General features: G+C 64.3%; 1 protein-coding gene across 1 annotated transcript; it reads left to right on the top strand.

The window, feature by feature from the left end:
- The first annotated feature begins 1,483 nt into the window (after positions 1-1,483).
- On the top strand, positions 1,484-5,746 carry EIF4E1B (eukaryotic translation initiation factor 4E family member 1B). Its single transcript, XM_077824371.1, has 7 exons — positions 1,484-1,501; positions 2,401-2,498; positions 3,627-3,722; positions 4,155-4,218; positions 4,571-4,684; positions 5,152-5,291; positions 5,632-5,746. Exons 1-7 carry the CDS (start codon positions 1,484-1,486, stop codon positions 5,744-5,746), a joined length of 645 nt encoding a protein of 214 aa, XP_077680497.1.
- The last annotated feature ends 7,284 nt before the right edge of the window (positions 5,747-13,030 follow it).

The following is a 13,030-nucleotide window of genomic DNA, read 5'->3' as shown; positions in this document are numbered from 1 at the left end:
GCGGCGCAGGGAGCGGCTCCTCCCGGGCGCACCCCGCCTGGGGCCGCTCGGGGGGGGGCCGGACCGACCCCCCCCGGCCCGGTTCCGAGCGTAGCGCCCCAGATCTCGGCTCCCCGCTCCATGGCCCGCCGCCCCCCGCCCGGCTCCGTGTCCTTGAAACGCAGGAAGGATGCAAAGAACCGCGGGGCGGGGGGGCAGCTCCGCAGCAGGGGCACAAGCCAGGCGGCTCCCGGGGGACGGGGGCAGGTGCCGGCCGGGGCCAGGGGGGTCCCTGCCCCCCGCGATGAGCGGCCCGCCGGGCTCACCTGCAATCGGCGATGGCGCTGGGCTCAGCGCGGCTCTGCCATGGAGCGCTTCGCCCTGCTGAATATTGCGCTGCGCCGCGCCGCCCCTCCTCGCTGCCCGGATGAGCGGGGACCCGCAGGCCGGTCCCCGGCCTGGCTCTTGCGGGGGCGGGGGCTCCCACAGCGCCGGAGGGAGGGGCTCCCCCACTCCACACACAACATGTGGCTGGGGGGAGGTGGAACGGCTGCGCTGCGGGGGTGCAGGGAGCGCAGTGGGGCAGGGCTGGGGGTGTGCAGGGAGCGCAGGGGGGCAGGGCTGGGGGGGGTGCAGGGAGCGCAGGGGGGCAGGGCTGGGCCAGGCAGGGAAAGGGGGCTGCAGGAGAGGCAGGGATAACCCACAGGCTTGGCCCTTGTGCAGCTCCCCGCGGTTCCCGGGTGTGACTCAGACAGGGCAGCTCGGGGGAGCAAGTGGCCCCTGGTGCCCGCACCCCCAGATGCAGTTGGCACCTGGGCCGGGGCAGCCTGTCCTTCTGCTCAACCCAGGCCCTTTATCCAATGATCCAAAGCAGCCAGGATCCCTGCCCCCCACGTTCATTCTGCTTGGGGCTGGAGCGATGCTTGGGAAATCAGAACCAGGGTCCCACACTGCACAGCCCTGGGGGTAGGAGAGACCCCGCTACCTCCTGGTGGGTGGCCATGAACTGCAGCCAGGGCCCTGGGAGCCTCTGACAGCCCAGACCTCCCACGGCTGTGGTCAGAGGTCAGCGTTGCAAGGTGATTACAATAATCCCAGGGGGCCAAACCTGGAGACCGTCTCCTTGGCCCGGCGTAGGGTGGGGAAGGCTCCCTTGCAGGACAGGATGCACTGGCAGCCCCCAGCCGGGGGAAGACAAGGTCTCTCTCTCTCTGCCATTGGCAGAGCACCCATCGCCACAGCATCTGGGCTGCCCCAGCCCTCACGACACCTCCTGCCCTGTGGCCCTGGCCTTGGGATTTCCCCCCTCTGCCAGCAGATTCTGCTTCATCTCCCTGTGACGCTCCCAGGGGGCACAAAGTCCCTGCCCGCTGAGAAAGCGGGCCGGGCAGGGGTGAGACCGTGGGGAGGGCTGGCTGCCCCTGCCCCCCAGGCAGCTGGGCCTTTAAGAGTCTGGGTTCCAGATAAAAGGAGCTCTGCAGGGGGTGGGTCCTACTCTGGGAAGATGGCTGCAGCTGAGATGGTGAGTTGCACCATGGCTGCCTGGCTGCTCTGAGCCCCGTCTGGAGCTCCCTCTCCAGCCTGAGGTGCCAGCCCCCCATGGCACTTGTGTGGAGCCAGAGCCCTGGCCCTGCAATGTTCCAGGGAGACCCCTAGCAGCCTGTTTAATGTGCCCTGTTGTGGGGGTGGCAGGGAGAGGCCTGGCTGGAGGGGGCCTGGATCTGGGGTGGGCTGGTGTTCCCCTGACACTAGCCCACACGTTCCTGCCCTGGTGCTGGGAGGCGTGACTCTGCCAACTCCCTGGGGGCCTGGGCAGGCTGCTCCCTGCCATGTGCTCTGCCCAGGGCTGTGCCAGGCCCTGGGTTAAAGGGTCTTGGCACGTGCACGCCTCAGATGGCTGCGGGCAGGGTGATGGCACCGGTGTGGCTGGAGGAGAGGGGGGACTGGCTTGACACACCAGCCCTGGGCAGGCTCTGCCTGGGGGCATGTCCCAGCCCTGCAGCGGCAGAGCTGGGGGGCAGTGCAGTGGAGGGAGGTGCTGTGCTAGCTGTGGGGCTGAGGCTGTGGAGAGGACAGCAAGCAGCGACCTCTGCTCATGTGCCAGGCCCTTTGCCCTGCGGTGCTGCCGTGCCCTGGGAGGCTGCAGAACCGCTCTGGGTGCTGAAGGCCTGGAGCCTGGCTCCTGCCCTGGGGACGCCAGGGAGTCCCTGTCTCAGGGCACCTGGGGCCCTGGCAACCATGTGGTTAGTCTCTGGGCATGGGGCACCCAGCGCTTGTGGGGCTGGAGCTGGGGTGCGGCTGGCTTGGTTACTCACGGGGCTCCACTTGCCCACCCTTTGGGGTCCCCTCGAAGCCGTCCCTGCCCTCCAGAGTCTGCCATGCCCGTGTGCCCTGCCCTGAGCCTTACGCCAGTCTGTGCAGGGGGGCGCGCTGCACCGGCGAGAGGATCAGAGACGGCGAAAGGCCCAGAGGGAGGCGCTCGCTGCTGAGATCTGGGACAAGCACCCCCTGCAGAACAGGTATCGCCCGGCCTGGGCGGGGGGGGGGCTCCCCTAGTCCCTGGCACTCCCCTGAATTCCTGCCTGCTGTCCCCCACCCCACATGGCTCCCTCCTCCAGCTGCTCTGTGCTGCTGCTCCCCTGGGTGCTGCGGTGAAACGCCCATGCTGGGGCTAGGCTGGTGAGGGGCCCCGGGGGTGCCCTGCCCCACGGAGGGGCTGTGAGCCTCTGGTGCTTGCCTGTAGCCGCAGAGCGGGGGGTAGAGGTGGCTCTGATTGCCAGGTGGAAGCCCCTCTCGGACACCCCCAGCTTAGAGGAAAGGCCATGTGGGGTTCTGGACTTCAGAGGGGTCACGGAGTCTGATCATCCCATCTGACCCCTGTGTCACTGGCCCCCAGCACTCCCCTGCCCCCAACAACCGACAGGAGACCAATCTCCCAGACCGCAGCAGGCGGGACAGGGACGGACGAGGGGCAGGGCACCAGGGACTGAGCCCTGCAATGGCAGGGAGAGGGTTAAGTGGGAGACGACCCCCCCCCCCAGATAATCCTGGTGAGTGACCCGCACCCAGTACTGCAGAGGGAGGAGCCCGGGGGGGGGGGGGTGTCACTGCCAGTCTGACCTGGGGAAATTCCTCCCCGACCCCACCCCTGGTGATCAGTCAGAGCAGCCAGCCAAGCTGGGCCCTTGTGGTGGGGGTGGGGCCGGGGACAGACCTGTCAGTGAAGGGGGGCGACTTGGGTTTGGTTATATTGGCTTGGGGGGGGCTGGTACAGTGAGGGGGGTGGCAGAGGGCTGCCTGGCTGGGTGGCCAGAGTTAGTGTGGCAGGGGTGGCTGTGGGGGGGGTCTGGGTGGGCACAGGGGTGCGTGGCAGGCTGGCCGCATGGGGGGCTGGGTGGGCACAGGGGTGCATGGCAGGGGCTGGCTGACCAGCATGGGGGGCCGGGTGGGCACAGGGGTGTGTGGCGGGGGCTGGCTGACCAGCACGGGGGGCCGGGTGGGCACAGGGGTGCGTGGCGGGCTGGCCGCGTGGGGGGCCGGGTGGGCACAGGGGTGTGTGGCGGGGCGGGCTGGCCGGCACGGGGGTGTCCGACCGATGTCCGCTCTCTGCTGCGTGTGGCTCTAACCGGCCCTGCCCCTCCCTCCAGGTGGGCTCTCTGGTTCTTCAAGAATGACAAGAGCAAGACGTGGCAGGCGAACCTGCGTCTGGTCACCAAGTTCAGCACCGCGGAGGATTTCTGGGCGTGAGTCCCCCTCGGGTCCCTGCTGCTGGGGCGGGGTTGCTTCAACTTCTGCAGAGGGATCTTGGGGGCTCCCCTGTCTGAGTGGGGCGACCGCCCCCTGTGTGAGGCCCTCATGGGCAGGAGGGTCAGACTGCGGGCATGGGAATGAAGCAGCTGGCGCAGGGGTCGGGGCTGGCACTGACGGGCTCATGCCCCCAGCCCTGGCCTCTCCCCTGGTGTCCTCGTGGGAACTTCGCTCCCGTCTGTGCCCGGGGCTCAGCAGAGGAGGTTGGGGTTCAGTGTCTCTGACCCACGGGGGGAGGGTGTTCACCCCTCTGGGCCCCAGGTGGTGTTGTGCGGGGCGGGGGTCCTAGGGGCTTTGCGGGGCTGCTGCACCAGGTTCTTCTGTCCAGCCACTAACCCGCTCGTCTCCGCACCGGCTCGTCTCCGCAGGCTGTACAGCCACATCCAGCTGGCCAGCAAGCTCACGTCAGGCTGCGACTACTCCCTCTTCAAGGTAGGCCTCTGCCCTCCCCCCCCTTCCCTCCCACAGTGCCCATCCTCGCGGCCAGGGGCACCCAGGGGTGCCAAAGAGCCAGCTGGCCCCCGGGGGTGGGAGCTCGCTGGGTCTGTCTGTGCGCCAGGGCTCCGGCGGGCGCTTGGCCCTGCCCAGTCCGAGGGATCTCGCCCGGCTGCCCGCGGGGGGTGAGGCAAGCTGAGGGGCTGGTCTCGTCCCCTCTGGGGCGGGGCAGCGTGACCCCGCGGGGAGGGGCTCAGGGTGTGGGAGAGGCTGTCAGGAAGGCTGGGGGTGATTTTGGGGAAGGCTGGCGGCTGCCTGCGCCCCTTGACTCGGCACCTCCCTGGCCCAGGATGGGATCGAGCCCATGTGGGAAGACAACCGGAACAAGCGGGGTGGGCGCTGGCTCATCACGCTGGCCAAGCAGCAGAGACACACGGAGCTGGACCGCTTCTGGCTGGAGACGGTGAGAGCGAGTCGCAGCCCTGCAGCCTCGCACCCCTTGTGCCCCCGTCCCGCAGCTGGGCTGGGTGGGTTCTAGGCCCCCCTCTCTGCCCTAACCCTGGGGCTGGGCCCCAGGGCTCTGCTGTCCCTCGGACAAGTCCCAGCGAGGGGACCCCTCTGCACCGGGGGGTGGAGGGTTGGATACCAGCCACAGCTTCCCCCGGTGGGGCAGGAATCCTTGGCAGCTCCCCACATTCAGCCCTTCAGGGGCCTCTCGGATCCAGTGCACCCGGCTTCTCCCATGGGGGGCCTAGGGGGCTGCCGGTTTGAGCCAGCAGCTTCCTCCTTGCCATGGGGCAGAGTAACAGCTCCTCAAGGGTGTCGCGCTGCCCGGCCTGGGGGATGGGTGCTGGCCTGCCCCCCCCCCCACCCCCCGGGGAGCAGGTGCCGCAGACCCATGGTGACCCAGGGGACTCCCCCCGTGCACAGCTGCTGTGCCTGATCGGCGAGACGTTCGGCCCCTACAGCGAGGACATCTGTGGGGCCGTCATCAACATCCGGGCCAAGGGGGACAAGATCGCAATCTGGACCCGAGAGGCAGAGAACCGGGACGGGGTCACCCACATTGGGTAAGGTGGCTCCGATGGCTCTGTCGGGGGGGAGGGGAGGGCTGGGCACAGTGCTCCCCAAATGCCCCTTGCTAGGCAGGCCACGGCCCCCAGAACCACGGGCCGGGCATGGGACTCTGCAGGCCTGGCGCCGAGCTGGGATCAGCCTGGAGGCCGCTGGGAGCTCCCTGCTGGCGCTGGGCAGGTGGGGCGGGGGTGCTGTTCTGCGTTCGTACCTCTGGCTCCCCAAGCTGGGACCCGGCCCTGTGGCTCCCGGGGCTGAGGGGGGGCCCTGCAGCCGGGATTCCCAGGGGGCGTGGGGGTGGGCAGGGCGGAACCCAAGAGCGTGCTCTCTCCCCAGGCGGGTGTACAAGGAGCGCCTGGGGCTGTCCCACAAGGTGGTGATCGGGTACCAGGCCCACGCGGACACGGCCACCAAGAGCGGCTCCCTCACCAAGAACAAGTTTGTGGTGTGAGTGCCAGGCTGGGCTCCTGGGACTGCCGGCCGCACCCCACCCGGGGGGAGGTTGAGGCGGGCGCCTTCCCCTGGCAGGCTGGGCTGGCACGGGATGGGGGAGGGCTCTGCCTGCGGTGGGAAGCGAGATGTAAATTCCCACAATGCAAGTGCTGCATCCAACCACTGACTCTGTGTCTGCCTGCGGGGTCGGGGGGCTCACTGCTGGGCCTCGCGACCCCACCCGCCAGCACCCAGCCGTGCAGGCCAGGGCAGGCCTGGGCCAGCTCCAGCAGAGGAGGCTTTGGGAGCATGGAGGGGAGGGTGCAAGTGAGCTCCAACACTGAAGACACCTGAGCAGGTGCCCACTGGTGCAGGTGCCCAGAGGGGAGGCTGTGCCCACCTGACATGGAGAGTGGATGTGCCCCCCAGCGGTGCCTAGGGTCCAGTCCCCTTGCTGCTACCAGCCAGTACCCCCTGCTGCAGCCCTGCCCACTTCTGTCCCCTGCCCAGGGGGCTGGGCACCAGTGCTGGCCCTGGGGAGAGCAGTGCCCACGACCTGCTGCTGAGCAGCCTGGCACAGGGGGAGCTGCCCCACAGGGCTCTCCTCTCTCTCTCAGCTCCTGCTGCAGCAGGAATGGGGGGGGGGGCGGCCCCACGCTGCATGACGGGGACTGGAGTCCCGCCAGGCTCCTGCTCCTTCAGGCCATGGGAGGGGACATAGCAACAGGGCCACCTTCTCCATGCCGTGCCCAGCCTCACCCTGGTGGTTCCCGTGGGGTGCCTGCTGCTGGGCTTCCCTGGGTGCTGGGTGGGGGGCGGGGGGTTGCAGAGCACCCAGCTCCACTCCAGGCTCTGCTTTGGGGGCACCTGGCTTGGCTCTGGACGGGCCCAGCTGAGCCCAGGCAGCCTGTCCTCTGCTGCCTCTGGGCAGTGCTGACCCGGCAGCTGGGTGGGCTGCTGGGGAGGAGCCCAGATGCAGAGCTGCTGCCCCCACCCCATGCCCTGGAGAGAGGCCTTGATGCCTGGCAGGGGTTGGGTGGGCATTGGCCTGCTGGGGCAGGGCCGAGGTGGGGCCAGCATGGGGGGATCCCTCCAGGCCCCTGGTCCTGCCCTCCTGGAAAGCAGAGTCCTGCTGGGCTGCTGAGATGGGGGCTGCCTGAGCACCGGTGGGGTGGAGGGTACAGTGACTCGAGGGGCCCAGCAGGCAAAGGAGAGAGCCCCCCTTTGGACCCCTGCCCCAGGCTCTGGAGTACTGGCTGTCAGGAGGTCCCTGCGCGATGCTCGGGAACTGCTCCCCAGGAAGCCAGGCAGGACTCTGGGGAAGTCTCCTCCCTGGGAGCAGCCTGTCTGCAGGACACACAGCTCCCCCGGCTTCCACCTTCCCGGGTCTGACCTCGGAGCATTCAGCCTCCTCTGCCCCTCCGTGCGCTTTCCACAGCGAGTCCGCCCAGGCGGGGTCCTGGGGAAGCCAGAGGGTCCTGCCCCTTGACTCCACAGTCAGACGTGACTCTCCACCAGCCGATAAAACAAAGGTTTATTGGACAACAGGAACACAGTCCAAAACAGAGCTTGTGGGTACACCCAGGACCCCTCAGTCAAGTCCTTCTGGGTGAGCAGGGAGCTTAGACCCTAGCCCTGGGGTTCCCTGCGTTCCACCACCCAGCCCCAAACTGAAACTCCCCCCCCGCCCCCGCACGTCCCTTTCCGGGGCCAGGAGGTCACCGGATTCCTTTGTTCCTTTAGCTCTCACCTTGCAGGGGGGAAGGGCCCAGGCCATCAGTGGCCAGGAAACAGGGTGTCGGCCATTGTCTGTGTCCAGACCCCTGCACCCACCTGCCCTCTAGGGCTCTGCAACGATCACACACCCTTATCCCACCCCCTAGATACTTAAGAACTGCCTAGGGGAAACTGAGGCATCCCCTCACTATTCAGAGGAAACATTAAGAACAGTCCCACTTCGTCACGCTGGCTGCCTAGCGCAGCCCCCCTGCGTGGGCCCATGGGGAGCAGCGTCCCGACGGAGGAGGTGAGATGCTGCTCCGGATTCTTGGGGCTGTGGTGCTGGCCCTGCTCAGCCAGCCAGCCTGCGGCTGATGGGCCAGTGCACAGGGCGTGGGGGGGTCAATGCCCAGCCAGCTGCCTGGGGAGCCGTCCCGTCTCCACTTTCCCTGTCGGGGGGCTCCGAGAGGCCTGGCCTGAGCTGCTGTTCCTGCCAGGGCCAGGCTCAGCAGCAGGGTCAGCGCTGGCCCTGCCTTGAGGCTTCTGGCCCCCCCACGGCTTCTGGCTTCATTGAAAACGAGTGCCCTAGCCTCCCGTCTGCTCGGTCTTTGCTCCTGGCCTTGGCTGCAGCTGGTTGGCTGGTGCCGCCTGGCCTGGGCATCTCTGGCAGCAGAACACGGTAAGCGGTGTTTCAAAGACCTTCCCCGAGGATTTTCCTCAGCACTTCGCAGCCGCTGCAGGGAGGGACGGCTCCCTACAGAGCAACACGAGCTCCCCGTCTCCACGGGGCAGCAGAGGCAGGGTCCCTGCACTGCTCAGCCGATGGAGAGGTCTCCGGCGAAGATAGCCGAGGGACTGCGGGTCAGGAGTGAGGAGCAGCCGCAAAGATGGGGGAAGCTTAAGCCTGGGATAAAAGGGGCTGTGGGTCCGGCTGGAGGGACTCTAGGCGAGCTGGGAGGAGGAGAAGAGCAGCTGGGGCTGGTCTAGAAAGGGGGGCTCTGGGGTAGGAGACCTCCTGTGGGGGGGCAGATTATCCCCCTGTGCCCCTCACAGGCTTCATCCACCTTCCCCTGCAGCATCTGCTGCACTGGGAGATGGGGCTAGCGGTGCCTGAAGCCGGCTGGCAATTCCTCTGTCCCACCTGCTGTGCTGCCCTGCCCTGCCCCCTGCATCTCAAACCCTCACATGCCCCTGTCCCGGGGCGGCTGGGGAAACTGAGGCTCTGAGCAGGTGACAAAGCCCTGGCTGGGATGATTTAATTGGGGATTGGCCCTGCTTTGAGCAGGGGGTTGGACTAGATGACCTCCTGAGGTCCCTTCCAACCCTGATATTCTATGATTCTAACCCTGTATGGCAGTGGGGCTGACTGGTCTCTCATGCGCTCAGAAAAGTGAGATTGGTAGAGTTGTCACGGATCCACAGAGCGATGCAATGGCCCCACTTGGGAACATACTCCTGGACGAGCCCCTGCAGTGAGCCAGACCCCCTGGGCTCCCACTCCTGCCTGGGGATAGGCCCCCACAGCCTCCTTGACTGAGCCCTCCTGCTTCGCCTGTGAGCTCTGCCCAGTGGGTCTAGCTGAGACAGACCCTGGTGCAGCCGTGTCCCCTCCGCGGGTTAATGCCCTGGCCCCGTCTTCGCAGCGACCCTCACCCAGCGCTGTCACAGAAGAGGGCTGACCAGGCAGCTGGCCGCAGCACCAGCTCTGAGATTAGCCCAGAGCCAGGAAGGTCCAAGCAGGGCCCAGCTGGTCAAGCTGCAATTCACCATCCAACCTGGAACAAGCCAGTTCTGGGCTCTTGCTGATTTCCTGCCCTCGTCTGTTCCCAGCTGAGAGCCCCAAGCTTCTTCCAGAGCTGCCCCCCGCCCCCCATCTCCTCCCAGCCCTTTGTTCTCGAACTGGGGTCACCATTTAATTGTCTCTCCGGACCCTTTGTTGACCTGGGTCCATTTCAACCAGTTCCTTAATGACCGTTCATTCCACCCAGACGAGGGGGTGACACAAACACACTGTGTCTCTCTCAGGCTGCCCTGAGAGCAGCCTTAATCCTCTTCCCCCCCCCCCCCCCCCGCCTGCCCCCCCAGCCGTGCAGAGGTCCAGCAGAGGGCAACGGAAATGATTAGGGGACTGGAACACATGACTTATGAGGAGAGGCTGAGGGAACTGGGCTTGTTTAGTCTGCAGAAGAGAAGAATGAGGGGGGATTTGATAGCTGCTTTCAACTATCTGAAAGGGGGTTCCAAAGAGGATGGCTCTAGACAGTTCTCAGTGGTAGCAGATGACAGAACGAGGAGCAATGGTCTCAAGTTGCAGTGGGAGAGGTCTAGGTTGGATATTAGGAAAAACTTTTTCCCTAGGAGGGTGGTGAAACATTGGAATGCGTTACCTAGGGAGGTGGTGGAATCTCCTTCCTTAGAGGTTTTTAAGGTCAGGCTTGACAGAGCCCTGGCTGGGATGATTTAATTGGGGGTTGGTCCTGCTTTGAGCAGGGGGTTGGACTAGAACCTCCTGGGGTCTCTTCCAACCCTGATACGCTATGATATTCTATGCACAGTAGTGGGGGAAACTGAGGCACATATCAGATTCATAAACATATTACAAAAAATTCCCACTTTGCCACACCAGGTAACCGTGTAGATGTAACCGATGTCTGACTTAGCTGCCTGTGAGAACAGGGCACTGGCCTGTGTCCTGTGATGTGGTCCTGGGGGATCCTGTGTGATCCTTGGATGAGTAACAGTGTAGGGAAGCCATTCTCCCTCTGGCTGTGGCCTGACTGAGATGGATGCTGGACACTGCATCAAGCCAGGGCCAGCCCACCTCATTTTGGCACCTGAGGCGGGGAGCTCAAATGATGCCCCCTTGCTTGGGCCAAAACTTTGAAACTCTGGGTCCTAGTGCCCTCCCCAGGCACCTCAGGTGGCTGCCTCAGTTTGCCTCGTGGTAAGGCCAGCCCTGCCTCCAGCTCTGTTGGCCACGGTCTAAAAAGGCTGTTGAAAGATGGGAGAGGGAGCAGAGAGGAGCCACAAAATATTAGGGCTGGAAAATACCCATGGATGAGTGAGCGACAGAGCGCAGGCTGGCAGGGAGCATCCCCGGGAGACACGGCCGGGTCCTCGGGGCTCTGAGCGAGTGGAGGATGGCGGGACAGGAACCCGTGGCTGGAAGCAGCAGGCAGCCAAACTCCAGTGAGGAAGGTGGCAGAGTTCCTGGGACTTTGCAACCAGGGGTTAATCTCCGAGTCATTACCTCCCCTCCCCTCCCCTCCAGAGGGGCAGCAGGCTGGGCTCCCCTGGGACTGGGTCTCTGCACTTACCTGGGCCATGTGACCCCTCTTGCTGGGTGCTGGGCAGGGGGCCCCAGGCCACAGAGAGCGGAGGTCAGGCCGTTTGCTGCTTGGAAGGGAATTTCCTCTGCGTTGCGGGCAGGGTTAAGATTGACCCTCTGCCGATCAGCCCAGGAAATGCACCCGCCTGGCAGCACTTTGCTTGGCTTTGGTCCTGGAGGGCCCCACTCAGCTCTGTATTGTCCCTGGGGACGTACTAGGGACGCACTTAGTGCCACGTGAGACACGTGCCCTGCCCTGGGGAGCTCCCGTGGGGGCACCTGGCCAGCTGCAGACTGAGCAGAACCCCTTCCCTGGGCGCGGAGCTGGAAAGGGCCTGGCCTGGAATCCCCTCTCTGGGTTGAAGGGAGGGCTGGGACAGCCTGGACCTGGGGCTCATGCCAATGCTGCTGAAGGGACACTGCGGGTCGGGCGTTTCAGTAACTTCCTGGGAGAGACCCCTCGGCCCAGCCGTTCGCCCCATGCCCATGGATGCACTGCCCGCCAGGGGCAGGCTGGGATACAGGGGCTACTGTGCCGGGCGTTGCCCAGGAAATCCGCTTCGCCTGCACACGAGATGCTGCTGACGGGCTCGTGCGATGCCCAAAACCTGACCGTGCAGCTCCCTAGGCTGGTGTCCCAGCACGTCCCGGGGCCTGTCTAGGCTCAGGGCTAACCCCCCTGAAACTCGTCTTCTCCCTGCTGGGCCCCTGGGGCTCAGCTCCTTTCTCACGTGCAGGGAAGAGCCGCTACTTTCCGGGTCCGCCTCGTTCTCACGGGGATCAGGGGTTTGTTCAACATCTGCATCAATGAGCTGGAGGACAGCGTGGATTGCACCCTCAGCAAGTTCACGACGACACTAAACTGCGGGGAGAGGTGGATATGCTGGAGGGTAGGGACAGGGTCCAGAGTGAGCTAGACAAATTGGAGGATTGGGCCAAAAGAAATCTGATGAGGTTCAACAAGGACAAGTGCAGAGTTCTGCACTTAGGCTGGAAGAATCCCATGTACTGCTACAGACTAGGGACCGAATGGCTCGGCAGCAGTTCGGCAGAAAAGGACCTAGGGGTGACAGTGGGTGACAGGGAGGACACCCTCCTCCCTGGGTGCTGGCAGTCAGCTGCGATTCCTTGGGCTGGGGTGCCGTGTTCAGAGGAGGTGAGGGCAAACATGCTCGGGGAAAAAAGGGAAATAAGGACAACCCGGGGAATTACAGACCAGTCAGCTTAACTTCCGTGCCCAGAAAAATAATGGAGCAAATAATCAAGCAATCAGTTTGCAAAAATCTAGAATATACTAAGGTGATAAGTAACAGTAAGCTTGGATTTGTCAAGAACAAATCATGTCAAACCAACCTGATAGCTTTCTTTGACAGGGTAACAGGTCTTTTGGATGGGGGGAAGTGGTAGACGTGGTCGATCTTTGTGACGAAGTGGGACTGTTCTTAATGTTTCCTCTGAATAGTGTAGGGGTGCCTCAGTTTCCCCTATGCAGTTCTTAAGTCTCTAGGGGGTGGGATAAGGGTGTATGATAATGGCAGAGCCCTAGAGGGCAGGTGTGTGCAGGGGTCTGGACACAGACAATGGCCAACACCCTGTTTCCTGGCTACTGATGGCCTGGGCCCTTCCCCCCTGCAAGGTGAGATCTAAAGGGTTGGAGAACAAAGGAATCCGGTGACCTCCTGGCCCCGGGAAAGGGACAAAGCCCAGAGGGGGATGGGATGTAGAGAGTTTCAGTTTAGGTCTGGCTGGGGACATGGAGTGAAGTGCAGACATGGTTGTCTGGCTCACGGCCCCCCAGAATGGACCCAGCTGAGGGGTCCTGTTCTCTGCACCTACAAGCTCTGTGTTAGACCATATTCCTGTCATCTAATAAACCTTCTGTTTTACTGGCTGGCTGAGAGTCACGTCTGACTGCGGAGTTGGGGGGCAGGACCCTCTGGCGCCCCCCAGGACCCCACCTGGGCAGACTCGCTGTGTGAAGCGCACGGAGGGGCAGAGGAGGCTGAATGCTCCGAGGCCAGACCCAGGAAGGTAGAAGCCGGGGGAGCTGTGTGTCCTGAAGACAGGCTGCCCCCAGAGAGGAGACTTCCCCAGAGTCCTGCCTGGCTTCATGGGGAGCAGTCCCAGAGCATCGCCCGGGGACTCCATGACAATCTTGACTTGAGTAAGGCTTTTGATACTGTCTTGCATGACCTTCTCATAAACAAACTAGGGAAATACAACCTAGATGGAGCTACTATAAGGTGGTTGAAAAAC

Source organism: Eretmochelys imbricata, chromosome 8 (genome assembly GCF_965152235.1).
Source record: "Eretmochelys imbricata isolate rEreImb1 chromosome 8, rEreImb1.hap1, whole genome shotgun sequence".
In the NCBI taxonomy this organism is placed as follows: domain Eukaryota; kingdom Metazoa; phylum Chordata; order Testudines; family Cheloniidae; genus Eretmochelys; species Eretmochelys imbricata.
This window is presented reverse-complemented; position numbering and strand designations above follow the sequence as displayed.

Coding starts and splice junctions, on each gene's coding strand:
- EIF4E1B (XM_077824371.1), top strand. Junction 3,723..4,154: donor ACCGCGGAGGATTTCTGGGC/GTGAGTCCCCCT, acceptor TCGTCTCCGCAG/GCTGTACAGCCACATCCAGC. Junction 4,685..5,151: donor ACCGCTTCTGGCTGGAGACG/GTGAGAGCGAGT, acceptor CCCCGTGCACAG/CTGCTGTGCCTGATCGGCGA.